The following is a 24,345-nucleotide window of genomic DNA, read 5'->3' on the forward strand; positions in this document are numbered from 1 at the left end:
AGCACACTGTAACTGTCTTCAGATACACCCGACCCCATTACAGATGGTTGTGAGCCACCATGTGGTTGCTGGGAATTGAACTCAGGACCTCTGGAAGAGCAGTTGGTGCTCTTAACCACTGAGCCATCTCTCCAGCCCTCCCTTTTAATTTTTATTTTATTTTTTCTTTTCTTTTTTCTTTTTTTCGGAGCTGGGGACCAAACCCAGGGCCTTGGCGCTTGCTAGGCAAGTGCTCTACCACTGAGCTAAATCCCCAACCCCCCTTTTAATTTTTTTTTTTTCCGGGGCTGGGGATCGAACCCAGGACCTTGCGCTTCCTAGGCAAGCGCTCTACCACTGAGCCAAATCCCCAACCCCCTCCCCCTTTTAATTTTTAATGACTTGTTTTTATTTCATGTGAATTCGTGTTTTTGCCTACATGGTTGCTTGTATGAGGTTGCTTGTAACTCCTTTGGAGTTACAGACAGTTGTGAGCTGCCATGTGGGTACTGGAAATTGAACTCAGGTCCCCTTGAAGAGCAGCCAGTGCTCTTAACTGCTGAGCCATCTTTCCAGCCCTAGACTTGGACTCTTGATTTTCCTTTGTCAGCCTCCAGGGTGCTGGGATTACATGCATGTGCTGTCTACCCAATTTACTTTAGGTGCATATGTATTTAGTTTCCAGGCGTGTGTGTGTGTGCTATTATTGTTATTTGTTTGTTTGTTTGTTTGTTTTGAGACATACATATATAGCCCAGGCTAGCCTATAGTTTACTATGTGGCAACAGTGATCTTGAACTATTGATCCTCCTGCTTCCACTTCCAAGTGCTAGGTTTATATGCATGAGCCACTCTTAACCTTTAAATACTTTTTTCTTTGTGGTGCTAGGGATTGAACTTGGCCCTGCATATATTAGCAGGTACTGTCTCTGAGCTGCAGCCCCCTTTCGTTTATGAATGAGATTATTATGAGGTTCCTAAGCTTGCCTGTTACTACCTGTGTGGAAGACCTTGTATTTTTCAACATGTAGAAATGCTAGATGAGATGGGGCGCAGTTGTTACCTCAGCTCTGAAGGCTGAGGCAGGACCATTACGAGTAACACCATCTAGAATATCAGAACAGTTTTCTTCACAGGCTTGGCTTCTTTTGACAGCAGTTTTAATCAGTTCTTTGACTGGAGCAGAAATGCCCTAGCAGTGGGTGTGGGGAAAGAAGAGCAAGTCACCTAGGGTAGAGTTTTGCTTCTGCTGATGTCTTTTGGACCTGGGACGCTATTCCTTTAGTTAAAAAAAATACATTTGCTTATTAGTGTGTGTGTGTGTGTGTGTGTGTGTGTGTGTGTGTGTGTGTGTGTGTGTGTGTGAAAGAGAGAGAGAGAGAGAGAGAGAGAGAGAGAGAGCGAGAGAGCACACATGTGCTGTGGTCCATATATGGAAAACAGAACAACTTGCCATAGTTGGTTTGTCCTTTTACCACGTAGGTCCTGGGGGTCAAGCTCAGAACATCAAGTGACTTTACACCCTTAGCCATATTGCCAGTTTGGGAAACTATGCTATGTATAAAAGTGTGCCTCTGGGTTTGCATGCGTGTGTGCCTGTCTGTATGCATGCATAGCTTTCAAAGGATGGCTTGCAGTGTGTGTTCACTCCTTCCACGTGGGCTCCAGGAATTGAACTCAGGTACTTGCGAGCCTGAAATTAAACTTTTTGATGAAAATGACTGTCCTCTTGTTTTAACTACCTCTATTTGGTGAACGTTTAGATGAGGATCTTGAAATTGAACTTGTTGAAGAGGAGCCTCCGTTCCTGAGAGGGCACACCAAGCAGAGCATGGACATGAGCCCCATCAAAATCGTTAAGGTGAGAAGGTGGGGCTTTTTACCTGGAAACACCCACCAGCTTGTTTCCTTAAAGCAATGGCTTAAAGCATAAGTAGGAGTCAGGCCACCTGATTACAAACCAGGTCTACATCTTGAAAATGGAGGGTGGCTCAGCTCCATGCGTTTGCCTGTTTAATCTTTGTGGTTAGTTACTGCGTTTTGAGCGAAAGCAGAGAGATAAGCAGAGGGCTTGCTCTACCATTGTTGCTGTGTTTAGGTCCTTAGGGCTTGAGTCTCTGCTGCCCTGGAGGACAGAACACAGAGTTCAAGGCAGAATCCTTAAAAAATTTTTTTTTCTTTTTCTTTTTTTTTTTTTTTTTTTTTCGGAGCTGGGGATCGAACCCAGGGCCTTGCGCTTGCTAGGCAAGCGCTCTACCAATGAGCTAAATCCCCAACCCCCAAAATTTTTGGTGTGGAGCAGATAATCTTAAGGGTGTGCGAGCCCAGCTAGCCTATATAATACTCATAATGGTGGTTGGTTTGTTTTTTGAGGCGAGGTCTTACTATGTAGCCCTGGTTGGCCTGGAACTCTCAGAGATTACCTGCCTCTGCCTCCTGAGTGCTGGGATTACAGGTGTGAGGCACACATCCAGCTGTAATCCACTCTCTCAGTGTTCTCACGTGGTCTCATAGCTGCTTGCGTTGTTAGGGATGGGCAACTCACTGACCTTTAAGGATGCCCATGATGGAGCTGATTTTAATTCTAACTGAAACACCCATATTACCCTAAATTTTAGTCCTTAGGGTTATTAAGAATTCTTTTCCATTTCTCCTCCCAACTGTGTATGCATGTACACATATTTATGTGTGTGTGCAGGCATGTGACCGCACCGCAGTTCACACATGGACGTTAGATGACAAGCTGACACTCCCCTTCCACCTTGTTTGAGACAGGGTCTCTTGTTCACCATTGAGTATGCCAGGCCAACTGGCCCTTGAGCTTCAGGGGATTTCTGTCTCTGCTTCCCATTTCATTGTAGAAATGCTGGGATTCCATAGATGTACGCTGCTGTCTGCCTTGTGTGGACTCTGGGGATCTGGACTCAGGTCCTCACACTATGGCATGAGCTTCACTCACTGAGAAGTCTCCCCAGGATTCTTCTTTTTGTGTTGTTGGTTTTCTTTGTTTTTTTGAGTCAGGGTCTTGCTGCTTGTTATGTAGCCAAGAATGGCCTCAAACACACAGTAATCTTCCTCAGCCTCCTGAGTTCTAGGATCTCGGTCTGCACACATCTTGCTCCAGTCTTTTGTTCTGTCCTTTATGCATCTAAAAGTAGCATCATCCCTTGCTCTAAGGGATGATTGTTCAAGCTAAAGGTTCTTTCACTGATAGAATTTTATTGTGTGTTCCAGATGATCCATTGATTTTCTGTAGCCTGAGACATGGATGTGAACTTTATCCTTCTCGTGCTTCAGATGACAGTAGTTCTACCTCGTCTGTATTTTTTAGACAGAGTCTCAGTCATGCTGCCTTGGCTGGTCTGACACTGGCTCTGTAGACTAGGCTGGCCTCAAACTCACAGAGATTTGCCTGCCTCTGTCTCCCAAGTGCTGGGATTAAAGGCAAACAGCACTGTGTGTGCCTAGGCTAACCGTCCACCTTTTCCTAGATACTCAGTGTTTGCTGTTTTTCCTCTGTTTTAGAACCCGGATGGCTCCCTCTCCCAAGCAGCCATGATGCAGAGTGCCCTGGCCAAAGAAAGGCGGGAGCTGAAGCAGGCCCAGCGGGAAGCAGAGATGGATTCTATACCCATGGGGCTCAACAAACACTGGGTGGACCCCTTGCCTGATGGTAAGGCTCCAGAGTGTGGACCTTTTTTAAAAATAAAAAAGGCTTTATGTATATGTACAATTGATACTGTAGACACAAAGTGAAAATTTAGCCTTGGTTTTCTTTTTGTATTGTAGCTTTTTTATATTTCATTTCTTTTTACAGTTTACTATCTCCTCTAAAAAATTAATTTTAGCTGGGGCTTGGTGGTGGTGCATGCTTTTAATTTGAGCACTTCAGGTGCAGAGAGGGCAGGCGGATCTCTTGAGTTTAAGGCCAGCCCCTGTATGGTGTTGATCCCCTGGACCTGTTGTAGGCAGTTGTAAGCAGTTGTAAGTTGCCCGACATGGATGCTTAGATCTGAACTCCAGTTTTCTGGAAGAGCAGCAACCAGGCCCTTTGAAAAAAACGACAGATGGTCTTAATCATTGAGCCACCTCTCCAATGCTTTAACTTTAAACAGTTGTTTAAAATAAGTATTTCAATAACCTTGGTCAATTCATTACAGTGGCTGAGTTTTTTTCTAAATGACTTTTAAGACTTATTTTAAAGATAGTCTAGTGTAAGGGCTAGAGAGGTATCTCAGTGGTAGATTGTGTACACAGCATACATGAAGCCCTAGGATCTATTCCCAGCACAAGGGGAGAAAAGAGTACATTATGAGGCGGATGGGGTTGCCCAAGCCTATAATCCCAGCACTTTGGAGGTAGAGGCAGCATTAAGAGTTTGAGGCCGTGCTGGAGGGTAGTGGTGCACATTTTCAGTCCCAGTACTCGGGATGCAGAGGTGCAGGGGATCTCTAGGTTTGAGGCCAGCCTGGTCTACAGAGCAAGTCACAGGGCATTCAAGGGTACACAGAGAAACTGTTTTGGGAAAAAAAGAAAAAGTTCAAGATGAACTTCAATTACATTGGGACAACATGGGCTGTGTTAGACCCAGTCTCAAAAACAACAAAAGGGGCTGGAGAAATGGCTCAGTGGTTAAGAACACTGACTCCTTCCAGAGGTCCTGAGTTCAGTTCCCAGCAACCACATGGTGGCTCACAACCATGTAATGGGATCCAACATCCTCCTCTGGTGTCTGAGTACAGTGATAGTGTACTCATACACATTAAGGAACAAAACAAACCCCCCCAAAAAAAACAAAGAGTGAAAACTACAGCTTTTATGTATATTTGTATATGGTTGAATGTATGTGTGCATGCTATATGCATATGGATGCCCTTGGAGGCAAGGAGGGGGCATCAGACACCCTGGAATTAAGAGTTCCATGCCGTGGTGAGCCACTTAATAAGGGTGCGGGGAACTGAACTGTGTCTTCCACCCGAGTAGTGAATGTTCTTAGTGGCTGAGCTTCCTTCCATACCTTGTTTTTGTTTTTTGAAATGTGGATGGGTGTTGTGCCTGAGTGTTCTAGCTCTGTGTACCTTGTATGTGTCTGGTGCTCATGGAGGTCAGAAGAGGGCGTTGGATCTCGAGTTACAGGTGATTGAGTGCCACCGTATAGATACTAGGAATCCAGTTTGGGTCCTCTGGTAACCACTGGTTATCTCTCTAGCCTCTGATGTATGTTTGTTTGTTTAAGATAGGGTTTCATTATGTAGTTCTGGCTGACTTTAAATTAACGGTAGCTTAGGCTGATCTTAAACTTGGAACAGTCTTTCTGCTTCAGCCTCCTATGTGCTGGGATTTCAGGTGTGAGCCGCCATGACTGTCTAGAACCTAGTCTTTCATAGGGGTTTAGAGAGTATGTGATGGCAGGCAAGAAATGGCCTGTGTTAACCAGTTTTCAGTAGACAAGACCTTTGAAAGCCTGTGTGTTGTGCTGAGTGTCGAGGGATGAGGCAGGATTGGCAGGTCAGGGCTTTGTAGATGGTTTTAGGTATCTGGACTCATCCTGAGTGCATGATGGAATGTAAAAGTGTCCTAAGCAGTATACTCCTGCAGAGTATGGCATCATCAGACAAGAGGAAATATCTGAGAAGTGTAGACTGTCGAATGCTGAATGTATTGAATATTGGAATATTGAATAGAAGAAGTGGGAGTGGCCAAAGATAGCTTCCAGGTCTACTGTGAGCACCAGAGTGATGGTGCTTGGGGTGAGATGAGGAGCAGGTGTGTGGGGAAAGTGACTGCAGAGCTGGACCTGTGTCTCAGGTAGCCAGGAGACATCTCAGTTGAGGTATCAGGAATGTTCAGAAGAGGGCTGTAGCTGGCCTTTGCTACTTTGTGCGTTCTTCTTTTTCTCATCTTTTTTTTTTTGTTTGTTTGTTTTTTTTCTTTTCTTTTTTTCTGAGCTGGGGACCGAACCCAGGGCCTTGCGCTTGCTAGGCAAGCGCTGTACCACTGAGCTAAATCCCCGACCCTTTTTTTCCTCATCTGTTATCTCCTGTTTTATCCCCTATCACTAGAAAGGACAGGAAGAAGGATAGATGTGTGTGTGTGCGGGGGAGACAGAGGCCCAGAGAGAGAGGGAGATCCCAGTGTTACTATGTAGCCCTGACTCAAACTTACATAAATACGTATTTAAAGATTTACTTTTACTGTTTTAAGTTAAATTTAAGTTAAGTGCTTGTGTATGGGTATCTACCCACAGAGTTAGAGGTGCTGGATCCCCGGTGCTGAAGTTACAGGCAGTTGTGAGCCACACATCTTGGGTGCTGGGGTCCTTCGGAAGAGGAGCATACTGAGCTCTCTCTCCTGTCCCTGAGACTGAAGTATGTTTTTACAGGTGTTTTTGTCAGCAGGTTTGTAACATTTTTGTGTTTGAGAGAGCCACCAAAATTCTCTTTATCTTGCTCCTTTTACTCCTAATTCAGACTACAAATTTTAGGGTTAACGTTAAAAACAGCGGGTGGAGGAAACCAGGCCCAAAGCACCACACACTGTATGAGGTGTCCAGTGTGTGCCAGCCCGAGAGAGAGAGAGAGAGAGAGAGAGAGAGAGAGAGAGAGAGAGAGAGAACGAGAGAGAGAACGAGAACAGACTAGTGCTGTCTGGGAAGGAGATTGTTTCTTTTGGAGGGATGAAGGCGTTGTAAAATCAGGTGGTGGTGATGGCGCACAGCTTTGGAGGGTTTTAGAAGGCACTGAGCTATCACTTGAGAAGATGGCGCATGGCAGGAGCCTGAAACAGAACTCAGTTTGTTTTCCTTTGCAGCGGAAGGCAGGCAGATCGCTGCCAACATGAGGGGGATTGGGATGATGCCCAATGACATTCCTGAGTGGAAGAAGCATGCCTTTGGGGGCAACAAAGCTTCTTACGGGAAGAAGACCCAGATGTCAATCCTTGAGCAGAGAGAGAGCCTGCCTATCTACAAACTGAAGGAACAGCTGGTGCAGGTGGGAGGCCATTTTGGGGTGAGGGATGGGGTGTAGAATGTTTTCTAATTGGGATGTGTGTTGGGGTGCTGGAGCTCAAATCTGATCAAGCACTGTTCTACTAAGCTGTATCCCCAGACTTACCACTATTTTTCTGTGTGTACTTTTACCTACGTATGTGTGTGGTTTAGGGGCCAGGGCACTTGAGGGGTCAGAGGATGTGTTGTGGGTTGAATGTCTCCCATCTTTATGTGGGTTCAAACTCAGGCCTGTGCTGAGGCATCTTTAGACATGGAGCCATCTCTCTGGCTCCTTCCTTTATCTTTCTTAGGCATGGCTTCATTCTGGCTAGCGTAGGCTGATGGGGAACTCATCTGTATCCCAGCTGGCCTCAGAGAATGGCGCTCCATCCTCTCACCTCAGCCTTCCCAGTACTGTGACTACAGGTGTGAGCACCACACCGACCTTTAACATTTCCTTCTGAAATGGGTCTCATGAGCGTGAACTACTAATGCTCCTGCCTTAGTTTAGGATTATGGGTGTGCACCACCCATGAAGTGCTAGGAATCAAACTGTGCTGCCAACTGAGCTACGTTTCCCAAGCCCTTCATTTTGGTTTTCCTAGACAGTCTCATATGTCCTAGGCTGACATAAAATCTACTGTGTAGCCTAGGTAGGCCTCAAACTAAAAAAAAAAAAAAAAAAAAAAAAAAAAAAAAAAATCCTCCTTCCTTCGTGGTGTTTTGCCTGTGTGTATGTCTGCAGCATGTGCATGCCCGTTGCCTGCAGAAGTCAGAAGAGGGCACCTGGACTACTGAGCTGCAATGTGGATGCTGGGATTTGAACCCAGGTCCACTATGAGAGCAGCCAGTGCTCTTACTGGCTGAGCCACCTCTCCAGCTCCTGTGGCAATTTTTTTTTCTTTTTTCTTTTTTTCGGAGCTGGGGACCGAACCCAGGGCCTTGTGCTTGCTAGGCAAGTGCTCTACTACTGAGCTAAATCCCCAACCCCTCCTGTGGCAATTTTTTTTTTTTTTTTTTTTTTTGGTTCTTTTTTTCGGAGCTGGGGACCGAACCCAGGGCCTTGCGCTTCCTAGGTAAGCGCTCTACCACTGAGCTAAATCCCCAGCCCCCCTGTGGCAATTTTTAACAAATATATTTATATTGTGCCCCTTTCAGGCTGTACATGACAATCAGATCCTAATTGTAATCGGAGAGACAGGATCTGGGAAGACAACACAGATCACCCAGTACCTGGCAGAGGCAGGCTATACTTCCAGGGGCAAGATTGGGTGCACCCAGCCCAGAAGAGTGGCAGCTATGTCTGTGGCCAAAAGAGTATCAGAGGAATTTGGTTGTTGCCTTGGTCAAGAGGTAAGTGGTTGGAGAAGTTGCTGTGTGAATTTCAGAAGAAAAATAGACTGACCCAAATACTTTATCTATAAAACGAGAATATTATTACATCTTTTTAGATTCCTCCCAAAGGAGGGAGATTTTCATTGTCATCAAATAATTCAGGTTTAAGTCCAGAGCAGGGCAAAGTTTACTAAAGGAAACCACTGTGATCTGTAATTCCCTCTCTAGTAGGAGTATGAAGGCCAGTGTACCTTACTTTTGCTTCTTTGTAGGATTGTCTTTCTTTTACCCTTTAAACCCCATAACACTAGATAAGAGAGAAAAATGGATAGAGAGGAAAGGAAAGAGATCCCTTAATAAAATCAGGGTTTGGTAAGGAGGCGATGTTATTGTTAGACTACTTCCTGCTGATTAGGGGCCTCCAGTTCCTTGGGGTAAGTTTGATCTTTGCTGTTAGGATATCTAATTTTTTTCTTGTTATTTTGTGTTTTGGGCATGACTGCTTAACAAAGCTGCTCTGTGACCAACAGCCAACACCATTCTGGGGCCCTAGCATTTATATGTCCTCTGAAAAGTCCCCAGAATTTCAAACGTCACACAGTTGCAGAAACGATCTACAGTTGGCAAAATCATGGTCCTGCTAGAGCACGAGGCAAATTTTTGTCAGCTTTTGTGGACAATCTGAAGTAGCCCCATATCCCACACCTGGGATTAAAATGAGGACATATTCTTACAATATTTCTGAATTTTTTAAAGAAATCAGAGTTCTAAAATTGTCACTAAAGGCCAGTCTGATAACTTCACAGAGAGACCCCATGTCTCTGGTCTTCTTCTGCCCTGCTGTAGGTAGGCTACACCATTCGATTTGAGGATTGCACCAGCCCAGAAACAGTCATCAAGTACATGACAGACGGCATGCTGCTCAGAGAGTGCCTGATTGATCCCGATCTCACTCAGTACGCCATCATCATGCTGGACGAGGCACATGAGAGGACTATTCACACAGATGTGCTCTTTGGGTTGTTGAAAAAGGTAAACACTGGTGTCTGGGAATAGGATTTGAGTGCGCTGTGACGTTTTGCTGGTCTTTTTTAGTAAGCCATCTTGCATTTCCCTTTAGACAGTTCAAAAACGACAAGACATGAAGCTGATTGTCACCTCAGCCACCCTGGATGCAGTGAAGTTTTCTCAGTACTTCTATGAAGCACCCATCTTCACAATCCCTGGTCGAACCTATCCAGTGGAGATTCTGTACACAAAGGAGCCCGAAACAGACTACTTGGACGCCAGCCTGATCACAGTCATGCAGATCCACCTGACAGAGCCGCCAGGTGAGGGCAGAGTCTGTCTTCTGCTAGTCTTATGAAAACACATTTTAAATTTGTTGTCTCTGTAAGCCTCAGGCATGTGTGTTTAGAATAGTGATGGAAATGTTTAAATGCCCGTATTTAAGTGTAGAAGGATCATAACCTCTTGGTTTACTTATTTTTGTGGTTTTTCAAGACAGGGTGTCTCTTTATGGCGCTCTTGGCTTTTTAGAGTTCATAGTGTGTATATTTCCCCTCTCTCTCTCTCTCTCTCTCTCTCTCTCTCTCTCTCTGTGTGTGTGTGTGTGTTGCCGTTAGTGTTGCTGTCTCCTTTCATACACACAGTTTCATGATTTGGACCTGTGGTTTGAGCTACCAAGAGGCTAAAGCAGGATGATTGCTTGAGCTAGAAGTTTAGGGCCAGCCTGGACAACATGATAGAACTCTCTTTCAAAATAAAACAGATCCAAGCCTGGCTACAGGCCTGTAATCCTGGCTATTTACTTGGGGGGCAGGGGTGCTGAGGCAGATAGAGCTCAAGTTCAAGATGGACAGTGGAGTGAGAGCTTGTCTCACAGCTTTTAAAACGTGAGGAGAGCTGGGGATGTGGCTCAGGGCGGACATGCACAAGACTCGTGTACCTCCCCTGCCACAAAAGATACAAGAGAGCCAGAGACAGTGAGTGACATTCCACTCTCTTCCTAGGTGACATCTTGGTTTTTTTGACTGGTCAGGAAGAGATCGATACTGCTTGTGAGATCCTGTATGAAAGAATGAAGTCACTGGGACCTGACGTCCCAGAGTTGATCATCCTCCCAGTGTACTCTGCTCTTCCGAGTGAGATGCAGACCCGAATCTTTGATCCAGCTCCTCCTGGCAGCAGAAAGGTAACATGGGGCTGAAATGGGAGTGGTTCCACATACCCTAAAGTCACGTGGGTGCGCAGCCATGGGTCCACTTGTCACTTGTAATCCAGTGATGGATTACACGCACATGCCACCATGCCTTTTATGTGGGATCTGGACACTAAACTCAGTTTTCAGACTTGAGACAAGTACTTTACCAATTGAGCTATCCCCCTGCCTCAGTTTATCATTTTTAAATTTAAAAATTTTATTTTACTGCTGGGCATGGTGGCATGTTCACACCATGGTGCATGTATGTGGGTCAGAGGCCCCTGCAGGAGTCAGTTCTTTCCTCCCACCATAATCAAGGTCATCAGGCATGGTGGCTCGTGTTTACCCACTGAGCCATCCTGCTAGACTCTGAATGTATTATATTTTATACATGGTTCATTACTTGATAGACATTAGGTTATTTCCACTTTGGGACATACCCCAGTACTTCTGCTGTGAACATTTGTCTACCATTTTTCTCAGTCATGTGTTTCTCTCATATTTTGACTGTGGAGATAGATGGGAAAATACTCAGTGGGTGTCAGGAGGTAGAGGGGTGACGGGTAAGGGAAAGTCAGGCGTAACTCTCAGGCTTCTAACTTGCATAGCTGGGCGGCACGTGGTTTTAAGAGTTAGACATGGGAGAAGGAGCAGCTTGCGGGGAATAGATGATGAGTTCTCTGTTCTGTCTGTTAGACTTGTTTCTAAGCAGGGCCCTTGTGGCTGTGAGGCAGGTGAATGCCTTTCAGGGCCAGTAAGATACTGGTGTGATTCGAGACATTTCAGTGCCTCCTAGCAATGATTTTTTTCCAAGCAGTTGTGTTTTATGAGCTGAACCTCTGGGTGAAAACCAGTGGCAGAGCCAAGCTGAGAGTAATAATCTTCTAGATCACATATAGTGCTGCACACACAAACCGTGAAATTCCTGTCCCTCGTGGTTCGTTTTATGATGAGGAGAAAAGATCCAATCCTCTTCTTGTTCCACATATATGAACAGCCCATTTAGTAGTCCAGGTGTCTCTGTGGGAAAAAGAAAAATCTCATTTTGCTGTGCTACATGTGATGCCAGGAAATCTGTGCTTTCCCAGGGAGCTAGAAAATTAAAATTATAGTAATCATCTGCTCTAGACAATGAGGTACACAGCTATTTATACCAAATGAGATTGGCTCTGAGCAGTGTTGGCTCTTTTCTGCTTTATTGCTCTGAGGCCCCACCCACTTCCAAAGGAACCCTTCAGATGCGGGCACCTTCCCCCTGACTACAGGTACCTGGACTGGGGTTAAATGTCAAGGGTCTAGAGGGAGATAGTAGCTTCCTTGAGAAAGAGTAAGACCTTTTCTAAACTCAGCTCACTCTGACTGTCTTCCTCATCTGCAGGTGGTGATTGCCACCAACATTGCAGAAACATCTCTGACCATCGACGGCATCTACTATGTGGTCGACCCTGGATTTGTGAAGCAAAAAGTTTACAATTCTAAAACAGGGATTGACCAGCTCGTGGTGACACCTATTTCTCAGGTATGGGTGTGTCTATCAAGCTTTTCCCAAAATTCTGGTGAATTCTGGTCTCTCTGGGATTCGCTACGGTCCCTCCCTCCTTCGTTCCCTCCCTTTCTTCTTTTCCTGTTTGTTTCAAGACAGGGCCTTGCCAGGATCTCTGTAAGTTCTAGACTTAGCCTGGTCTACATAGCAAGTTTCAATTGGCTAGGGCTTCACGGAGAGACCATTTTGGGAAAAGGAAAAGGCAGGTCTTGCTGTATAGCTTAAGCTGGTCTTAAATGTGGAATCCTCTGTCTCTGTCTCATTATGAGATTATAGGCATATGGCACCACACTGTGCTTGGTCCTATATTTTTAGTCTTTTGTCCTCAAAAGTGAACTTAGTGGGATAAGGAGAAGCTTCATACTATGTATGCTAGCCACTCTGTGTGTTTCACAGGATTAAATTTAGGCCTGATGTATGTTAGACAAACACTCTTTCATTTAGATTTATTTACTTATTATAAATGAGTACACTGTAGCTGTCTTCAGACACACCAGAAGAGAGCATCAGATCTCTTTACAGGTTGTTGTGAGCCACCATGTGGTTGCTGGGAATTGAACTCAGGACCTCAGGAAGAACAGTCAGTGCTCTTAACGCCTGAGCCAACTCTAAGCCCCTGTATTTGTAATCTTTAGAGTGGGATTTCAAAATAAAATTGCTCCATAAATCCAAAGTTTGTTTTTTTAAGATTGCCTCATACATGTTCAGTATTTTTATCATTTGTGTGTGCATGTACTGTGGAGGTCAGAAGCGTTCATCAGCTCCTCTAGAGCTGGAGCTGCAGGAGGTTATGAGCTGCCTAATGTGGGACTCTGCTCCTCTGGGAAAGCAGCCCCAAGATCATGAATACATACATACATACATACATACATACATACATACATACATACACACACACACACACACACACACACATACAATATTATATATATATGTATATGTATATAATTTTAATGTTCATTTTGTTAACCTAACTGGTTTGTTTCTAAGAACATATCAGAGAGCGGTTGGGGATTTAGCTCAGTGATAGAGCGCTTGCCTAGTAAGCACAAGGTCCTGGGTTCGGTTCTCAGCTCCGGGGTGGGGGTGGGGGGACCATATCAGAGAAAGATGATCGAGTACATGCTCAAGGAACAAAAATGGCTGTTCATGGGAGTATGGGTCCTGGATCAGCCAGAAGGGAAAGCAGTTTGATCCAGTATGGTATAACCATGCCATAGAGTATTGTGTGGAATTAACTGCTGATGTGTATTTATATTTAATGTTGTAAATGCTGGCATATTAAAGGAAGGGAGCTACAAAATATGATAAATAAAACAATCCAGTTTTTGTTTAAAAAATACATGATGTGCATTTCTGCGTGAGCATATGGCTGCGGCCTGCACTGGAAGCCTGTAGGCAGGATGTTAGTTAGTTAGGGCTTTTTCGTGGGTGCTGCTGTGTTATTGATTGCTCTGTTCGTGGATGATGTGGGTGATGGGCTTTTTTTTCCTTAGACACCTTTAAGTATTGTGTTTGTCTTTTATAGCAGGCATGCATTGACTTTTATAGTTTGCAAACCCCACAAAACTCCGTTCATTCTGATACTTGAGTGATAATGACTAACGTTCACAAGGTACTTACCGAATACCAGGCACTGCCCTAGCTGGTTCATGTGCACTGGCTCAGAGCCTCTCACACCAGTCCTCATTTCCAGCCAGAAGGTTAGGCACAGAGGGAGTAAAGGACTTGCCTGTCTATCACACACTTGGCAGAGGTAGGATTTGGTCTAGAGAGCCTGGTCCAGTACGTGTGCTCTGTACAGCTCCTTAGGACATGCGTCTCTTTTGTGATGAGCAGATCATTGGCTACTTGTGCCTCTGCTGACTTGGAGCGGCAACTGTGGGTGCAATGCAGTCCCAACAGCGTGAATGCCGCCTGGGTGGGTGTGGCCCATTGTCCTTCATGCTTCATTTTTTGTTGTTCTTTTTTTTTTTTTTTTTTTTTTTTTTGGTTCTTTTTTTTTTTTCGGAGCTGGGGACCGAACCCAGGGCCTTGCGCTTCCTAGGTAAGCGCTCTACCACTGAGCTAAATCCCCAGCCCTGTTGTTCTTTTTGAGAGAGGGTTTCTCTGTGTAGTCCTGGCTGCCCTGGAATTCTCTCTGTAGACCAGGCTGGCCTTGAACTTAGAGATCTGCAGGCCTCTGCCTCCCGAGTGCTGGAACTAAACTGTGTGCCACTGTTGCCTGGCTGTCACTTGTACTTTTCACCTGGAAAGTTGTCAGTTGCCATTGAACACTGCAAACCTGATTGTAGAGTGGCTGCAAAGTCACTGGTGTACTAATTTACTTAGTTTACTTGTAATTTCGGTCATAACTGTGGGGCTGCGGTTTTATTGTCTATGCTGCTCTCCGTGTCTCTTCCATCTACCTGCCTTGTATGCGCCTCCCGAGACAAACTTCCTGGAAGTACTGAGAGTTGGTAAGTCTCTGTGGTGTCGGAAGTTGGCCTAAAGGAAGTGGCGGCTCTGAGAGGCTTGCCCTGAGCTCTGGTGGATCTTTCTTTCTGAGCCTCTCTCTTTCTAACCCTTATGCTTAAAGTCTAGATTAAAATATCTTTGTTAAACCCTAGCTCTGCCTCATAAAAAGCAAACAAAACATTTGCCAGTCCCCTCCCCAGCAGATTTCCTGGAGAGATCTGCCAAGTGGTGTTTTACAGCTGGTACTTTATATGTTCATCCTCTAGGCTCAAGCAAAGCAGAGAGCTGGCAGAGCTGGGAGAACCGGCCCAGGCAAGTGTTACAGGCTGTACACAGAGCGTGCCTACCGGGATGAAATGCTGACCACCAATGTGCCAGAAATCCAGAGAACCAACCTGGCCAGCACAGTGCTGTCCCTCAAGGTAAGAACCACTGTCACCTGAGAATAGCCTGGGGAGCCATCTACTCCACAGTCCTCTTACTTGGAGCACCTCATGGAATTGTCCATTTGAGTGAGATGCGGTGTGTGTGGTAACAGCTCCCTCTGCAGCCTCCCGTGAATACACATTTGTTCCTTACTGTGACAACCAGCAGGATTTTTGGATGTACTAGGTTTCAGGGATGAGGATTTGTTTGTTTATTTGTTTTGTTTGGTGGTTCTGCAAAGGTCTTTACTAAACAGTTCCTTCCAGGGTGGCAGGACATAGCCACAGCCAGGCCATACAGTCACATCCCCAACACCTCAGTTTGAATACAGCATGACAGACTGCCCTTGGCCAGCAGAGGAGGGCAGGCTCCAGCAGTCACTTCTCTAGGGGTGCATAGTTCAGCAGTTTCTCAGTCAGGTCCACAGGTGCTAGTAGCATGCAGCAGCGGCAGCAGAAGAGCTTTAGGCCCAGAGCGTCCAGGGCATCCCCCTCAGTGTGCTCTGCCACGGCAAACGCAGAAGGCTTCCCATTTGTTACCGATGATCTTCCTGCGGGTGAGGCAGTGCACTGGGATGATTATGGCGGCTTCTCATTGAGGCATTTTCAAAGAAGAAATTAGATAAATAAAATCAGTGCCAAACTGCAGACCAATACATTTAACCCCAGACATGTTAGCTTTCAGCTCCAAGTCTATTCTTCCCTTGCAAGGGAACAAACAGACAGACAAGGTGTTCAACTTGTGTATAAACTAGGTTGGCCTTGAACTCAGAGATCCACTTACCACTACCTCTAAGTGCTGGGATTAAAGTCACCACAGTAGATGAATTCTGGGTTTTAAATCTTTTGTTTTAACACTTAAATTTTTTAATTATGTGTATGTGTGGACACACGCATGTGTCTATATGGATATGTGACTGTGAGTGCAGATGCCCTCAGAGTCTGGACAGAGGTAAAATTGCAGGTGGTTGTGAACCTGATTGGGTGTTGGGACTAGAAGTCTGTCCGGGTCCCAGCTGTCCTGCATGGTCTGCTTTTCAGTCAGAATCCTGCTCTTCCTCCTCAACTCCCCAGCGAGGATCTTCATTTGTGTCTTGGCAGGAGGAGCCACATGAGTCATTTCTCAACTCATGGCAATTCCCCTGATGCCAACGCTGCCCTGGAGCCCTGGCGCTTCACCAGTGCAGAGCACTCTCGGCATTTATTATTCATTTCATGTGAGAGAGGCTAAAACAGCGTTTCAGAGAAGAGCCCACTGTGGTCCCTGGAGGGCTAGCAGGGAAGCCTCTGCGGCCCTGTGACTTTGGGCAAGTTTCTCTGCTGTGCCCTCTGTCCTGTGATCTTGTCGGAGAAAGGGAACTGTTGTTGCTGGAGTGATGGGTGGAGCGATGCGGGAGAAGGCACTTGGTAGTGATTACTCCAATAACTCTTCTGTTACTACTCACAACAAGCAGTGATTGGATCCCTGCTGTGCTTACGGCTTTATGAGGAGTAGGAAGCACACGCCCTTCATACTCACTTGAATAGAGCATCATTCAGACATTTCTTCACCAAATTAGTCGAGGAGTGTATTATGTTAGACCCTGTTTTGTGCCATACACATGTCATACTGTGTTTGTGAACCATTTTGCACTGTCTTTTTGTCCCTGCCACCTACTGTGGTATGAAGCACTCCTCAGATATGTGGGAGACAGGGCGGAGGTGCTGTACAGTCTTTAATATTGTAAAATATGCATAATGTAAAACCCATCGCTTGCTCTCAGCTTTTTTCTTTCTTTTTTGGTCTTCCTCCTCCTCTTCCTTCTTCTTTCTCTTCCTTCCTTCTTGTTTGTTGTTTTTTTGGGAATGGACTTCAGTGCGTAGTCCTGGGTGGCCTGAAACTCCCTTGTAGACCAGGCTAGCCTCTGAATCTCACAAAGATCTGGCTACCTCTCCCTTGAGCACCAGTATCATAGATGTGGACTGCCGCACGTGACTGGTGTTGGGCTTTGAATCTTCAACCCCAAGCACACTAAGCTCTCGCTCCCCCACTGAGCTGCACCACAACCATTGTGGCTTATTTCGTCATTTTTGTTTTTATTTTGATGCAGAGTCTTACCATGTAGCTCAGGCTGGCCACAAACTTGTGATCCTTCTGCTTCTACTTCCAGAGTGCCAGAATTATAAATGTGTACATTGTACTTGGCCAGTGTCAGCTTTTAAGTGTTAACTCCACATTAGGCCCAGTCACAGCTTTGTACTTGAACCAACTTTACCAACCCTTTCCCCGTTTTCGAGGAGGCAGGGTTTGAGACCAGGTCTTACTGTATAGTCCTGGCTGGCCTGGAATACTCTAGGACTGTCTTTGAGCTCACAGAGGTCCACCTACCTCTACCTCCCTCTTGAGTGTTGGGATTAAAGGCATTCGCCATGGGCTGTAAAGATGTCTCAGCAGTTAAGAGCACCGATTGCTCTTCCTGAGTTCCTGAGTTCAGTTCCCGACAATCACATGGTGGCTCACAGCCATCTGTAATGAGATCTGATGCCCTCTTATGGTGTGTCTGAAGACAGTGACAGTGTACTTAATATATAATAAATAAATAAGTCTTAAAAAAAAGAAAAAGGCATTCACCACTACATGCAGCCCCAGTACATTTTAATAACTGAGCTAAAATTTGTCCTTTTGTTATTTTGTGTGTGTGTGTTTGTTTATTTTGAAGGAATGTTGTTGTTTTGTTTAACGATTTATAACTATGTAGAACATGTGTCCTCACAGTGGGTTTTTGCATAGGAGTGCGGGTGACTTAGGCCAGGGCACTGGATGGGCTGCAGTGAGAGTTACAGATGGTTGTTAGCTGCCAGATGATGGTTTTGGGATGCGAACTCTGGAAGAACAGCGAGTGCCCTTCCTTACCTCTGAGCTGTCTCTTCACCGTGGAAGGAACTTATTTTTAAAAAAAATTTATTTATTATGTCACAGTGTGCTGTCTGCATGTATACCTACAGGCCACAAGAGGGCAATAGATGTCATTACAGATGGTTGTGAACCACCATGTGTTTGCTGGAAATTGAACTCAGGACCTCTGGAAGAAGAGCCAGTGCTCTAACCTCTGAGCCGGTTCTCCAACACAGAGGGAATGTTTTCTAAGTCTCCTAAAGAGGGTAGGGATTTAGCTCAGTGGGCAAAATGCGTGCTTACCATTGTGAAGCCTTGGGTACCATCTCTAGTACTGTATAAACCAGGCAAGCGGTGCACACCTGTAATTCCAGCACTCGGGAGTGGGCACAGGAAGAAAGTTTCCTGAGAAAATACATGGTCGTTAGTAGTATAAGCTTTGTGTGCTGAAAATCTGGAAGTTACTGCCACTCTGACCAAGCTTCCTGATTGCGTTGAAGAAACAGCAGAGAATGTGACAGGGGCAACCTGCCCGTCTTAACTGTGAGGCTTATCCTCCTGCTGCTTTATCTTCTAGGCCATGGGCATTAATGACCTGCTGTCCTTTGACTTCATGGATGCGCCACCGATGGAAACTCTGATCACAGCCATGGAGCAACTGTATACGCTGGGGGCCCTGGACGATGAGGGCCTGCTCACTCGCCTTGGCCGCAGGGTAAGGGGCCGAGAGAACTTGTGGTGCTTTGGGAAGGACTCCCTGGACAGTCTTCCACCTTGTGTTGAGGCCTGGGAGAAGCTTCGAGTAGGAATGCTCTTTAGAAAGGTGGTGGAGGGGGGATGGAGAGTGTGAGCCCAGGCTGGCCTTGAACTGTTTATGTAGCCAAGGATGAACTCCTGATCTTCCTGCCTCTGCCTCCCAAGTGCTGAGATTGCAGGCAGGCACTACCACACCTGGCCCTGTGTTGCTTTTATTTTCTTTCAAGGAATGGGTAGAGTTTATTTGTATTCAAGGCTAGCTAGCTTGCTTGCTTGCTTGCTTGCTTGCTTGCTTATTTATTTATTTATTTATTTATTTATTTATTTATGTTTTGGGTTTTTTTTTTTTTCAAGACAGGGTTTTTCTGTGTAGCATTGGCAGTCCTGGAAATCATTTTGTAGACCAGGCTGGCCTTGAACTCAGAGCTCTGCCTACCTCTGCCTTCCAGTGCTGGGATTAAGGCTTGTGCCACCACTCCTGGCTATTTATTTATTTTTGTAAAATGTCTTTTTTTATTTAATTTTAATTTAATTTATTATTTTTTAATGGCCATTGGTGTTTTGACTGCAAATGAAGTTGGATCCCCTGCAACAGGAGTTACAGACAGTTGTGAGCTGTCACATGGGTGCTGGGAATTGAAGCCAGGTCTTCCACCTCTCCAGCCCCAGTTGTTGTTGTTGTTGTTGTTGTTGTTGTTGTGTGTGAATGGTGGGTGTGGCCATGTGTACCACGCATGTGGAGTTGGTTATCTCCTTCCTCTTTTTCGTGGGTTCTGGGGATTGAACTCAGGTCACCAGGCTTATGTGGCAAGCACCCTTTCCTGCTAAGTAAGCTATCTTACCAGGTTAGGGTTTATAACTTGAATTTTATATTATCACTTTCTTTTTAGTTAGCAAAGACTATTTGCAGTTAATTTTACTCTGGATATGTTACTGAATCTAACCTTGACTATATTTATGATGCTACTATTTTAAAACAGGTTATTCTGTGTGTAGCCGAGGTTAGCCTGGAACCAGCTCCCTATATAGTCTCAAAAACAAACAAAAGGTATTTGCAACATTCCCATTTACATCAACAGTAGATATGTTCTTAGGCACCAAGAGGTTATTTAGCAGAGAAAATTTGTGGTAGAGACAGGTGCCCCAGATTATCATGGGGACATTCCTGATCTGTTTTCTATTTATTCACTAGTCAAGTCCATGTGCACTGTCTATGGGGAAGCAGCTGTGATTTCTTCTTCTTCCTGTAGATGGCAGAGTTCCCTCTGGAGCCAATGCTCTGCAAAATGCTCATCATGTCTGTGCATCTGGGCTGCAGCGAAGAGATGCTAACTATTGTGTCCATGCTGTCTGTGCAGAACGTCTTCTACCGACCCAAGGTAAGGTGCTCAACCCCATGTTCTGAGCACTGGTGTAGTCACATCGGCCTGTGCTGTGAAGTTTGTTGGGGACAAGGCCTGCAGGGCTCCACATGCTAGCTGCTCACGTGTTAACTGTTAGGTGAGAAATGACTCTCTGCCCCATTGCTCAGGACAAGCAGGCCCTTGCAGATCAGAAGAAGGCCAAATTCCACCAGACAGAAGGGGACCATCTCACCCTGCTGGCCGTGTACAATTCCTGGAAGAACAACAAATTCTCCAACCCATGGTGCTATGAGAACTTCATCCAGGCTCGTTCCTTACGCCGGGCCCAGGACATTCGAAAGCAGATGTTAGGCATAATGGACAGGTCAGTCAGGAATGTGGTGATGTTAGTGTTTGCGGTGCCTTGTCTCCCTGGGTCTTATGTCACCTCCCAATGTAGCAGTTATAGGCACCTGTATACAGAACATTTGTCCTCCAGTGTCCATCTCACCTGTTGTAGGCTGTCTCCCCAGGCAGGGGTGTGGCTAAGAAGCACTTCAGAAACTTCCTAAGAGGAAGATACCTGAATTAGTTAAGAATGCTTTGCTTACAGGCCTCTGGATCATTAGTCTGGAGTTGAATTCTTGCCTGAGCCAAGTGTCTGGCTTCTAGTTCCTTCATTCTGCCTGTCATATCCAGTGCTACCTCTGTAGTGAGCTGGGAGGAAGGCCCTGGTGACCACTGTGAGGACCCTAAGGTGGGATGCTGAGCAGCTAGCACCCTGCGCACAGAGCAGGCTCATGTCTCCTTTGCTCTTACTGCCCTGATAGGCACAAGCTGGATGTGGTCTCCTGTGGTAAATCCACAGTGCGAGTGCAGAAGGCCATCTGCAGTGGCTTCTTCCGGAATGCTGCCAAGAAGGACCCCCAGGAGGGCTACCGGACATTGATTGACCAGCAGGTGGTCTATATCCATCCTTCCAGTGCTCTTTTCAACAGACAGCCCGAATGGTAGGTGGCAGGCTCTACACAGAGAGAGCCTCTGAATCTCCAGCATCCTCCATGTCTCCTTTTGACTTTGTATTTCTAGAGTAGCAAAACCCCAAATTAGATACACTAACAAGCTCCCCTTTTTCTTTAATATGTATTTGTGTGTATACAGGTGTACCTTTGTGCATGTCTGTGGAGGGCAGAGGACAGCCTCAGGAGGCATTCTCCTTTTAAGATAATCTTACTGCCTGGAGCGCACCAATTAGACTAGATTGGTTGGTGTCCTCGTGTCTCTGCCTCCTCGGCATTGAGGTCACAAATGCGCATCTCCATGCCCAGCACTCTGTTGGTGCTGAGGATTGAGCTTACTCTCGAAAGGCAAGCATGTTACCTCCTGAGTTGTCTTTCCAGCCCATAAATAGCCCTTCTAAGAGAAGTAAAATTATAGGGGTAAAAGCAGGGAAAGGGCTTAGAAATCATCTAATGAGATGGTCTTAAAAAGGCTTTGTGGGTTTTTGTTTTGTTTGTTTGTTTTAAGATAGGATCTTACTGTGTATCTCTGGTTGGTCTGGAATTTACTATGCAGACCAGGGTGGCCTGGAACTCACAGAGATCTGCCTGCCTCTGCCTCTACACTCAGTGTTGGTTTAAAAAGTTTATGGCTCATGCTTGTAATCCTAGCTCTCAGGAGGCTAACGCAGGAGGATTGCCTTGAGTTTGAGACCAGTCTGGATTATTCACATGGACACCCGGTCTCAAGTGAACAAAAACAGACCTGAGATGACTCAGCAAGTACAAGGTGCTGGTCAATGAGATGGCCTGAGCTTGATCCCCAGAACCCACAGAAAGGTGGAAGAAGAGAAAACACACACATGCACATGAGCACGCGCGTGCGCGCACACACGCACACACGCACACACGCACGCACGCGCACACACACACACACACACACACACACAGTGTGCCACTATACCTGGCTCTATTGCACTGCCTTGCCCACTTGGTCCTCACTATCCCTTGGTGATATCTCTGTGGTCCCTCTCAAGAGCCTTAGAATTCTATGGAAACTATCTGAGAAACCACTGGTTTATTTCACAGAGCAGGAAACTGAAATCTAGAGATGGGACAGGGCTGTTTTCACTGTCACTCAATTAGTTCATGCCAGAGACAGGACTAGAGCTGTTTCTCTGGGAGCCGTCTTGTATTGGAAGGGTGTGGGCTTGCAGTATTGGAGTGTGGCTTTGACAGTTTCCTGATGGATCAGGCAGGAGAAGTGATAGAATAAAATGCCAGCTCAGGGGCTGGGGATTTAGCTCAGTGGTAGAGCGCTTACCTAGGAAGCGCAAGGCCCTGGGTTCAGTCCCCAGCTCCAAAAAAAAGAACCAAAAAAAAAAAAAAAAAAAAAATGCAGCTCAGCCATGGTCCCCCGTGGACTGAACTGGCTGTGGAGTGGGGTCTACTCTAAGGCTTGAGTCCTGTCTGTCTCCCACAGGGTGGTATACCATGAACTGGTGCTGACCACAAAGGAGTACATGCGTGAGGTCACCACCATCGACCCCCGGTGGCTTGTGGAGTTTGCTCCGGCTTTCTTCAAAGTCTCTGACCCAACCAAGCTAAGCAAGCAGAAGAAGCAGCAGCGCCTGGAGCCTCTGTACAATCGGTATGAGGAACCGAACGCCTGGAGAATCTCCCGTGCTTTCCGGCGGCGCTGAAAGACAGCTGACCACTCGCCTCTCCTGCATCGTGGCTTCCTCTGGCTGATAATAAGCTAGTCCTGTGGTGACTTAATCTTAAACTGAGCATTTTCCAAGCCTGACTCTCTCCATAGTGTAAGACAGAAACATCTAAGCAGGACTTCGGCCAGAGCCTTTAATCCCAGCACTTGGGACACAGAGGCAGGAAGATCTCTTGAGTTTGAGGCCAACCTGGTCTACAGAGCAAGCTCCAGGATAGCCAGGGCTACCAAGAGAAACCCTGTCTTGAAAAAAAAATCACACACACACAAAAGAACAATTAGATAAGTTGTGTATCCTGGGATGGGCAAGGGGCACGCGTGACTGTGATGCCTGGCGGGCCCAGCCAGGGCCTCATACCCCAGCTCATGCTGAAGGAGTGAACCATGACTCTCATGTACCATGTTGGCCCCACTCCCTACCACTCCCTGGCCTCTGTACTTGGGTTTCTACCTCCTAGAAATATTTATTTTTTTAAGGAAACAGTGGTTTACTATGACTTTGTCTCGTTGGGCAGGGGCAGCTGCAAGGTTAGGCTCTCGGCCTGAGTTCAGTGTGGTGCACGTGGCAGAGCCTCCTGATCCCATAGCCTAGGCCTCTCTCATGTCTCCAGACATGATGCATGGGCCAAACCTCCAGTCTGTCTTTCAGCACTGCTGGGCTAGCTCAGCCTTGACAGCTCCGGATTAACCAAATCTGCGCCAGAGTGCTTCAGTCTGGCACCTAGTGGCACCTTGATCCTTTGTCTCCTTCCTGCCACTGTCGTTGAGCAGTGTGTCCTAATTCCTTTAAAACAGCAAAGAACACCACTATGACAGTGTTACCTCACTGTCAGCAGAAAGCAAGCACTGCTCTCAGCTGCTTCGAGGTGACTTGTGGTCTGGGGAGGGACCCATACCTTCACTCCTGCTAGTGGTTTTCCTAGTGCCCCCTTCTGAGAACTATGGAGGTTCTGTGCTGATGAGAGACCCATCATCCTGCCAAGCCAGACTGGAGATGCTGGGTGCCCTGGGGATCTTGGGCTCATCCTGGGCCATGGGATCTCTCCTTCAGCCTCACGTTAGTAACTTGTAACTGTAAGTTAAGTGCTGAATAGTAGGCCAAATGCCTAAAGAGAGGATGTGTCCTTCTTGTTACCCTGTGGACTTACACAAGATCGAAGCAGGATCCCAGGATCCAGCTCCTGGTCTCTGTAGTAGAGCACTTGACAGTTGACAAGTGTGTGTCATCCTTGCATGGGGCCTTGCTAACTCTGTACTCCACTTTCAGTGCATTTCTGCCCCCTGCTCTCCCTTCTCCCTCTTCAGTGGAGAAGGGATGCGTGTCCTCTATACTGAGCTCCGGTCCTGGAAAGCTCAGGATTGCTGGACCAACTATGGATGCACCTATAGATATTCCTTCCGTTTGTTACCTGAGAGCTAGAGTCACTTCTCTGCCATGACCCCCGGATCTGACCTGTGACCGCCCATCAGAATAGCCACACCAATTACAAGCCCAGGCTACTCTGAGGGGAAGAAGTTTCCTGTTGAGATCTGGAGGGACAACTGGCCTGAGAATGGGGCCCTTGGCCCTGGTTTCCCTTCGTACCCCATCCCCACCCTGTGTGTATGTTTCAAACTGGTTCTCTATAGCCCAAGGCTACCTTTGGATTCATGGTGGTCCTCCTGCCTCTCAGGTGTACAAATGTATACCACCAGGCTGCTTTTGTGTCTTTAG

General features: G+C 46.3%; 1 protein-coding gene and 1 pseudogene across 3 annotated transcripts in view; one reads left to right on the top strand and one right to left on the bottom strand.

The window, feature by feature from the left end:
- The window catches only part of Dhx8 (DEAH-box helicase 8), a 36,347-nt gene extending 12,198 nt beyond the window's left edge, over nt 1-24,149 (top strand). The window contains exons 10-24 of one of the 3 annotated variants that reach the window (XM_087570800.1): nt 1,743-1,840; nt 3,505-3,652; nt 6,790-6,971; nt 8,129-8,323; nt 9,152-9,337; nt 9,426-9,636; nt 10,318-10,499; nt 11,887-12,027; nt 14,775-14,930; nt 18,386-18,523; nt 19,815-19,943; nt 20,096-20,292; nt 20,738-20,917; nt 22,389-22,556; nt 23,937-24,149. In XM_087570800.1, the coding sequence (XP_087426926.1) occupies nt 1,743-1,840; nt 3,505-3,652; nt 6,790-6,971; nt 8,129-8,323; nt 9,152-9,337; nt 9,426-9,636; nt 10,318-10,499; nt 11,887-12,027; nt 14,775-14,930; nt 18,386-18,523; nt 19,815-19,943; nt 20,096-20,292; nt 20,738-20,917; nt 22,389-22,556; nt 23,937-24,051 (2,426 nt within the window). In that variant the 3' untranslated portion in view covers nt 24,052-24,149. 3 annotated transcript variants of the gene reach the window in all.
- On the bottom strand, nt 15,312-16,559 carry Polr2l-ps3 (RNA polymerase II, I and III subunit L, pseudogene 3; annotated as a pseudogene).
- Nucleotides 24,150-24,345: the final 196 nt, after the last annotated feature.

Source organism: Rattus norvegicus, chromosome 10 (genome assembly GCF_021556685.1).
Source record: "Rattus norvegicus strain SHRSP/BbbUtx chromosome 10, alternate assembly SHRSP_T2T, whole genome shotgun sequence".
Lineage (NCBI taxonomy): Eukaryota > Metazoa > Chordata > Mammalia > Rodentia > Muridae > Rattus > Rattus norvegicus.